The sequence below is a fragment of the Poecilia reticulata genome, linkage group LG22 (assembly GCF_000633615.1).
Source record: "Poecilia reticulata strain Guanapo linkage group LG22, Guppy_female_1.0+MT, whole genome shotgun sequence".
NCBI classification, from domain to species: Eukaryota; Metazoa; Chordata; class Actinopteri; order Cyprinodontiformes; family Poeciliidae; genus Poecilia; species Poecilia reticulata.
The window spans coordinates 3200871-3209649 of NC_024352.1; the positions used below are offsets into that span (position 1 = coordinate 3200871).

The window sequence follows — 8779 nt, forward strand, 5'->3', positions numbered from 1 at the left end:
CATGTTACCTGAGCTTCCTGTTTCCTGCTCCTCCAGCCGTTTCTCACTGACTCTCAGTCTGACCTCCAGAACTAAACAGGATTCATTCATTCATTCATTCATTTCATGATTTCACTGAGGATGAACAGAACCAAACACAAGACCTGATGATGGTACCGGCAGACTGATTCTTTATTTGGTCCAGTTGTTCCTCAGTAGAGCTCAGTCTGGTCTCCATGTCTACAGAACAGATTTGCCTTTTCTTATATATTTAATTTTTCAACTTGTTTTTAAAATAAGTTTCATTTTCAATAAAGTAAACATCATACGTGTGTTTAATGTCCTCAGATCTTTCAGCTGTTTTTCACTGGATTGCAGTCTACTCACCAACTCTGAAACAAACAAACAAAAAACAGTAAAAATAGTTTCCTTTTTTTCCGTCGGTCCTTGAAGCGCCCCGGGGATTGCTGCCTGTCTCCATCAGTCACTGGACTCTTATTGATTCCCTTTTCTTTATTCTAGAGTTTATTAACTTACTTTTAAAACTTTCCTGAAATGTTCTTCTTACATCTAAACTAATGCTCATTATCGATCAAAGCCATCCTGATTACTGCCTTCCTTTATTTAACTTGTGGATGTTTTACATCTGTTTAAAAAAACTCGATCCTGAAGAACATCTACGACTGCCATCAAAACTACTAAAATCATTATTTAATTAATATAACTAACTCATAARCAGGCTGACTGACGTACAAAAGTCAAATTCCACTGTCAGATTAGTTCAGTTGAGCTGTTTCCACTGCAGCAGCTCGCAAAAATAAAACCTGGTCTTTGAGGGCAACAGTAATCCATGGTGACCTGTAGGCTGGATTACTGTAATGTCCTGTATGTTGGGTCAGTGAGTCGGGTCTGTATGGACCAATCTGCCTTCACATGGGTCAAAGTGCTGCTCACCTGTGTTGTGGTTCCTGAGTTCATCCTGTTGTCTYTCAGTTTGGTTCAGGCGATGCTCTGCAGCAAACAGTTCAGTTCGGTGTTAACGGGCAGAATAAAAGAATCTGATCATATAACCGGTTGTTGAATGGTCTGACCAGCAGCAGCACTCAGGCCGTCCAGACCCACATGACTGGAACTCAGTTTGTTTTCCAACTCATGAATTTGACCTGGAAAGAAACAGAGTCAGATAAAACATCCAACTTTTTCTGATAATCAGTGGAGCTGAAATGTTGATATTCCAGTAAAATTTTTTTACTGCTGTTAAAGCAGACAATAAGTCAATAACTCTTGAGTATAGATTTAAAAGTTCTAGTTCCACTGGGAGATTTTTTTTAGAACTTAAAACAGAAAAAAATGTCTTGTTATAAACCTGTGGAGCTTGTATGGTTTAATCTTTATTCACGAATTATTGACAAAAACAAATGTATTTATATTACTGAAAAGTTACTTTTCAGTCAGTACTGTTTTATTTTAAGATATTAGAAAAAGCCCTTACATCTGTTTTATTTTTTAATTTTTTTTGATTTCACAAATAAAATGAATAATGAATAAAGCAACTCAGTTCTAGTTGAATTATTGTAAGCATGTCTGGAGGTCATCTGGAGGTCAGTAGAATAGCTCTGGCTAGCATGTTAGCCTTCCAGTATCGTCTGAAGTTTTCATCAAAGTCTCAGCTACAAGCCAGTTTCCCACTACAGGTAGATGAGCTTTGAATAATAAAAGGTGACAGAAACATGGATGTGATGTAACTATGGGCTCATTGCTGCAGCTGTTTGTGTTGCTAACAGCTGCAGCAGCTTTACCTGCTGATACATTACAGTGTCAGAGGAGAGGAGGCTGATGTAGAAGCTTCATGTGCTCTTAGTAARATGTCTTCCAACATGTTGGACCCAGAAGGCTGACCGTTACCTTCGATGTCAGCCTTCAGCTTGTCCAGGTGGATGTCCAGGTGACTCTCCAGCACCAGAACTTCCGAATCCATCCCAGMTGAAGTGTTGCAGGCCTGGATCTCTGGGAGAGAAGGAAATCTGACCAATGTTGTTCATTTCAACACAAACACTTGTGGTGACTCCTGACAGATACTTTCCTTTTCTACTCTTGCTGCCACTCAAACTGTTGCATCAGAATGATAAAAACGCTCCACTTCCCACATTTTGTCACATTACAGTCATGAGCTTCAATGTATTTTACTGGGATTTCATGTCATAGACGAACACAGTTTTCACATTTTCTTCACAAATAAAATGTGAAAACTTTTATTTGTGAAAGCAGATGTGGCATTCTTTGAATCTGATCAAAGAATACTGATATGCTAAAATGGCCTAGTCAAAGTTCAAACATAAATCCAACTGAGAATCTATAACAAAATGTAAAAACTGATGTTCACGGACGTCCTCYGTCCAGTCTGTCTGAGTTTGATCCGTTCTGATGATTAAAGCTGGCAGTGAGGCTCAGAGCGTCRCTGATGAAATACAGTGAAGCTTGTGGCTGCAGTGAGACAACATGTGAAAAACCTCAGAGGGTGTGAATACTCTTACTGTAGTTCCTGCAGCTCTTAGTTTGAGATCAAACAACCTTTGCTAAATCAAACTGRCTTCAGAATTTACTTTGAGCTGAAGTTTTTATTCAAGACTCCTGCAACAGAACTGAGACAACTTCAGGAAAACATGCTAACTAGCTACGTTTTCTAGGTCCACAAACATCCTGAGCTCTGTGTGATGAAACGTTTAGAAAGTCCCACTGAATCTAAGAACGAACGAGTGTGAGGAGCAGCCTGACCTGAGATCTGCCCCATCAGCTCCTCCATCAAACTCTCCGTGTTGCACAGTCTGCCTGCCAGAACTGAAAGCAGCAAAATGCAGGTTACTGACAGCAGGCATCCAGAAAGAAATCCACTGGATCAGATCCTACTGGCCTGTCCAACTCAGAACATGTGACAAATGTCTACTTAACAAACAATTCAACAYTTTAGAATGACACATCACTTTYATTAACTGAGTGATGCTGTGAGAGCTCTGGTGGATCCAGCTGCACTTTGAGTAACAAAACACCCTGTCCTCCTCCTGTTACTTCCTTATTCATATCCGTGGCTACTTCCTGTTGTCTTTTTTTACTTCCTGTTGTTTTCTTCTACATTTTCAAAAGTAGTAACATCCAGCTGTTGATCGCGTGACTTGTGATGCAAAAAAAAGTGTTTGTATTGCAGTTTCGCAAAATGCATCCATTTRATGTGACCAAAAAACCTTTTATCAAAAAACTTGAGCTTTTTCAATATTATTGTGTTTCCATAAAGCAAATTCACTTTTGTAGTTTCAGTTTGTGCAATTCTATGTTTATTGGAAACACAAGTCACGCCACGTTTTTTAGATTTTCCAGTTTTTAAATGATCAATTTTTTCTGCTTCCATAGTCGTATGTGTTGGTTTGTCACAAAGGAATCCTAATTAATACAAAGAAGTTTGTGGTCGGAACATGAGGAGATGTGGATAAGGTCAGGGAGTGTGAACACTTCAGTGGAGCTCTGTGCTGAACCTAGAGAAGAAGTAATGAAGGTGGATGAGAGGAGGATGATGACCTGTGTCCTTCCTCCTCAGCTGCTCCACGCTGCTCTCACTGGCCCTCAGTCTGGTCTGCAGGAACGGCAGCTCAGCCGCAACAGCTGTGGAGACAGCAGCACCGAACTGCTCAGCGCTGCAGAGACACACCAGCAGCTTTTTGTTTTTCCTGGGACTCACCTGAGTTCTTCTTCTTCAGGATCTCCATTGAGTTCTCACTGCTGTTTATTCTGGCATGAATCTCTGATATCTCAGCTAAGAGAAACAAACAAGACAGGAAATGTCAGAGCTGTCTGGGGTCAGGATCACAACGCCTGAGAGAAGGATCCACAAAGCTTTCAAACATTTTCAAAACGGAGTATTTTATCAGTTTTATGTGCTAAATAAACATAAGGTGGAGGATGACTGTAAAACTGTTCATATATAAAATCTGATAAGTGCGGTGTGCATTTCTATTCAGCCTCACTCAGTCAGTACAATGGAAAACCAACTTTTCTCTCCAGTTCCAGCTGCAGGTGGTTGGAGGTTTGTCTCTTAGTGTTTAAACATCCACAGGCTGAAAGTTGTGTTGCTTTGTTTTTGTAAGAAAAAAAAAAGAGCTAAAGCTCAATCATCTTCCTCTTGATAGGGTTAAAGGTCAGTTTGCTGGCCAAACGATCACAATACCCACCATGGACATTGAAGCAGTTTTTGGTATTTTTAGCAGTGTGGGCCAATACCAAGTTCTGCTGGAAAATGAAATCAGCATCTCCATCCAGTTTGTTAGCAGGAAGTAGCATGAAGCTCTYTAGAATGTCCTGGTAGACGGACAAAAGAAAACCCAGCAGACCAGAACTCTGCTTGTGGAACCGGGGACCAGAGATTTAGGGGTTGCTGTGCTGAGTTGAGACTACATCTTTTTGGAAAAGGTTTGGATAGAATTGAACCTGAACTCTCTGCCTTTATCTGTCCAAATATGCTGAACTGAAYGGATTCTGGTTGATGGATCTCGCCTTCATCTCCTCATCACAGCTATGATCAGCCAATAGGATGATAAGGTTAATGAAGCACATGAACAGGAAACACAACAACTAGTCTGACCTTTGGTCTGCTCTTCCAGCTCCTCCACCTTCTTCCTCAGACCAGAGGTCTGCTCCGTCAGCAGGAGATCTAGCGCCATCTGCAGCTCATCCATGCTTTGCTTCTGCAGCTCTGCCTCCATCTCCCCGTCCCTCAGCCGACTCTCCACAGTCCGGAGTTCTTGTCGTTGCTCCACTTGTTCCCCCTTTAGACTGAGGACCAGCTGCTTCAGGCCCTGCACCTCTTCCCAGAGGACGCTCAGGTCCCTGGGGGGACGTGCTTCAGTCCTGGTGCCATCGTCTGCAGGAACAGAGATCTCCGCTCGGCCTTCACCGACAGAGCAGCAGAGCATCAGCAGGAACAGAGCAGCAGACCTCATGTTGAAGCCAGAAGCCGTAGATAAGCCAGTCCAGCAGCTTTAACACAGTAATCCAGCAGGAGAACATTCCAGGGTGGAGAGACGGGGGCTCACCATAAATCCTCTGATCATGCATGAAACAGGCAAAACAACACATTAACACTAAACTGTAATCATGATCCTCCCTTTATTCAGATAACCCTAAATAAAAYCCAGAACAAGCCACTGCTGTCAGAAGTCACATGATTAGTAAAGAGAATCCAGCTGTTGGTTTTCTGGCCTCAGATGTTTGTTAGAGAACATTAGAGAACAACATGGAGACCAACAGACCAGGGAGAAGTTTAAATCAGAGTTAGGATATAGAACAACATGCCGATTGGAACAAATCCCACATCTCTGATCAATCCATCATCTGAACATGGAGAGAGGGAGCAGCTGCAGACCTACCAGGAGGTGGAGGTCCAACCTAGCTTTGATCAGAGAAGCAAACCGTGGTTACCAGGGAGATTTACACCTGAGGTGGAAGAATCTGTTGGTCAACCAGAGGTGAGTCAGTCATAGTTACATTCAAAAATGGCAAATTGTAATAGTACGAAGCGCACAAGAGTAATAGTAAAATAAAAAGTTTGGGAGGGCCAGTCCGCCCTCCGATTTTACTTTGCAAAGGTGAGCTTTACTAATTCGGTGCATTTTATAGTCCCATAGTTTCTTAAAAAATTTCTTAGGTAAAAAGATAGGAATATTTTGAAACAGGTAAAGGACCTGAGAGAGAAAATCCATTTTAATTGCATTAATTCTTCCCACCAGGGAAATGATCTCCAAAGAGAAGAGATCTCCAAAACAGAATGTTATTTTGTAGTTTTACCATAACGGGGGAGAAATTAGCTTCATACAATGAATTAAAATCCCTAGTAATCTTTATGCTAATGTAGGTGAACTTATTATTAGCAATTTTAAAAGGCATACTTTCCAAGATCGAAGAGTCTTTGAGCTTAATTGGCATCAGTTCACTTTTAGACCAGTTGATCCTAAACCTACCAAACTGAGAGATTGTATCTAGGACAGTTGGTACAGCACACTGAAGGTTGGTTATGAACAAAAGGATATCATCCACATATAAGGACATTTTGTTTATAGTCCCTTTAGTAGTGTATCCCTGTACAAGGGGGTTGGCGTGAATTGATTGTGCAAGTGGTTGTAGGGCTAAGGCAAATAGTAAGGGTGACAGCGAGCAGCCCTGTCTGGTGCCCCTGTGTAATTGGAATGCAGGAGATAATGTCTTATTGGTGACAATTCTAGCACAAGGTATGTGATAAAGGATTTTTAACCATTTTTCGAAATCATCACCAAGGTCATATCTTCTCAGGGTCGCAAAAAGGTAGTGCTGTTCTATTTGGTCAAAGGTCTTTTCCGCATCGAGGGAAAGGACAGCTAAATCAGAAGTTTCCTGCCTCTACGAGTAGATCACATTGTAAAGACGTCTCAAATTAAAGAAAGAATGTCTGTTTGGTATAAAACCCGTCTGATCAGGATGAATTAATCTGTCAATTAATAAACTCAACCTATTAGCTAGAATTTTGGTTAGTATCTTGTGATTATAGGTCAGCAATGATATTGGTCTGTAATGACCCACTTCCTCAGGGTCCTTTTTTTGGTATTAGTTTTATAGTGGCTACTCTCATAGTAGGCGGTAGTATATTATCTAAGTTTGCTTGGGTATATATTTTTAACAAATATGGTGATAAAAGGTCACTAAATTCTACATAGAATTCCCCGGGGTATTTATTGGGACCAGCCGTTTTCCCATTTTTTAGTGCTTTAATAGCAACATTAAGAGAGCATTAAGAGAGCTCTTGTCTTCTTGAGGTAAGGTTGTGAGACTACAGCCATCTAAACACTAGCAGTGTGTATAGCGTTATCCTTGTCCAGACACCTAATTTGTTGCTCTAAATCTACCAACTCTGCTTGGTTCTTTTTCTTCGTTGCTGCTTGAAAAGATATAATACCTCCCCTTAAAAAGGCCTTCATAGTTTTCCACAATATTGAAGGAAACGTTCTTGGAAGGTCATTCATTTCAAAGAAAAAAGTAATCTGCTCTCTGATAAACTTGCAAAATTCTGGTTCTTCCAACAATTGTGGGTCTAATTTCCATGTCCTTTCAGTCTGGTTCAAATGGTCTAAAAGTAGATCTAAAGAAAGGGGGGCATGATCTGAAATTGCTATATTATGATATTTTACTTCACTTGTATAGGGCAATAATTTTCCATTCAACGTTAGTCAATTCGTGTGTACACATTGTGAACATTTGAGTGAAATGAACAGGCTCTCCCCTGTGGGTTAAAAATCCTCCAGCTATCAAACAAATTAGAATTGCGTATTTAGATATTCCTTAAGAAAAATACTAGCATTAGACGCCGCTGCTCTACGTGTTGATGAACGGTCGAAGTATGGATCTAATACAAGATTTAGGTCCCCTCCAATGATTAGATTAATCTGCGAAATGTCAGGTATTTGGGCTAAAACATGTTTGTAAAAAAGAGGAGAGTCTGTGTTGGGCCATATATATTAACCAAAGTTATAGAAACAGAGTACAATTCTCTAATATTAGATATCTGCCTTCCTTGTCGGATATGGTAGACTTATGGGTAAAATGTGTACCTTTCTTGAATAATACTGCCACGCCTCTAGCTCTCACTGCACAAGTAGAATGATAAGCTTGCCCTGACCATCTGCATCTCAATTTTATGTGCTCATTCTTATTAAGGTGGGTTTCCTGAAGGAAGATGATGTCACTAGACAATGTCTTTAGCTGTGCTAATATCTTACCCTTCTTCACAGGATTATTCAAACCTTTAACATTCCATGTGACCAAAGTAACTTGTCCCCCCTTCTTTGTTTGTGTTACATCAACCTGCATAACTCAGATTAGAATGAGAAAGAGTATAGAATTCCTCCCAAGTGTGATAGAAATGATTATACATGGTATCTAAGTCCCAGCCCACCCTCTTGAACAAAATGCTTACTGTCTTGCCTATACTAAGAAGAACCTGCAAAGGAAGGCGCAACCCCACTAAGGAAGTTATAAAGAAAAAAATAGGCAAAAGAATTAAATTAAGAGTAACACTCTTACAACCAAGACACATTAACCTACTCAACTAACAACTTCCCTTACTTTTAACTCCTAATTAGAAGTTGAAAAAGGCTCTGCAAAAATGTACAGTTCCAGCACCAAACTGACATATGAACAGTTTCTAAACACAAGGGTTCAAATAAAACGATTGACCAATATAAATAGAATTTCACCCATTCTTGCATCTTGACAGAACTAACAGAAACTAAACTGTTTATAGATTTGTATCATGGAGAATCTAATTTCTAATCTTTATTTTAAGACGCATTCAATAGTATATCTGATAACAAAGGATGGCGCTACTGCTCGTCCTGTATTGGAATAGAAAGGTTTTCTGAACACAACAAATCACATAGCAACTAATAGGCACTGTCCAGTCCATATCAATTAGCAGAAATATGAAAGACTTAAAAATAATTAACTATACTACATTAAGAAATTGTATTTAAACCTCAGTGCTACATGAAGCTCATTTTGAAACAATGCGAGTTAAAAACAGTATTTTGCAACAAGTAAATCAAGTAAATTAATGTCAGAATTCTGACTTTAATCTGACCTTAAAGTCAGAATTCTATCTGATGGTCTCCAGCCATCAACCAGCTTCAGAACCACAGATGCGCGTTGTGGCGGACAGCTAACTAACGTTCTGGAGAAATATGTCTGATTGAAGTGACTTTTTACATGCCAGAGTCCCCGAAGTCAG

The 8779-nt window shown here is 40.1% G+C and overlaps 1 protein-coding gene across 1 annotated transcript in view; it reads right to left on the reverse strand.

The window, feature by feature from the left end:
• Window positions 1-5060, reverse strand: part of LOC103458132 (putative uncharacterized protein MYH16) — a 9431-nt gene extending 4371 nt beyond the window's left edge. The window contains exons 1-10 of the mRNA XM_008398723.1: window positions 4610-5060; window positions 3710-3784; window positions 3550-3633; window positions 2755-2817; window positions 1885-1986; window positions 1071-1142; window positions 934-990; window positions 309-371; window positions 144-219; window positions 9-71 (exon numbers count right to left, since the gene is read on the reverse strand). Coding sequence (XP_008396945.1) covers window positions 44-71; window positions 144-219; window positions 309-371; window positions 934-990; window positions 1071-1142; window positions 1885-1986; window positions 2755-2817; window positions 3550-3633; window positions 3710-3784; window positions 4610-4967 — 978 coding nt within the window. The 5' untranslated portion in view covers window positions 4968-5060 and the 3' untranslated portion in view covers window positions 9-43. The remainder of the gene's footprint in view (window positions 1-8; window positions 72-143; window positions 220-308; window positions 372-933; window positions 991-1070; window positions 1143-1884; window positions 1987-2754; window positions 2818-3549; window positions 3634-3709; window positions 3785-4609) is intronic.
• Window positions 5061-8779: the final 3719 nt, after the last annotated feature.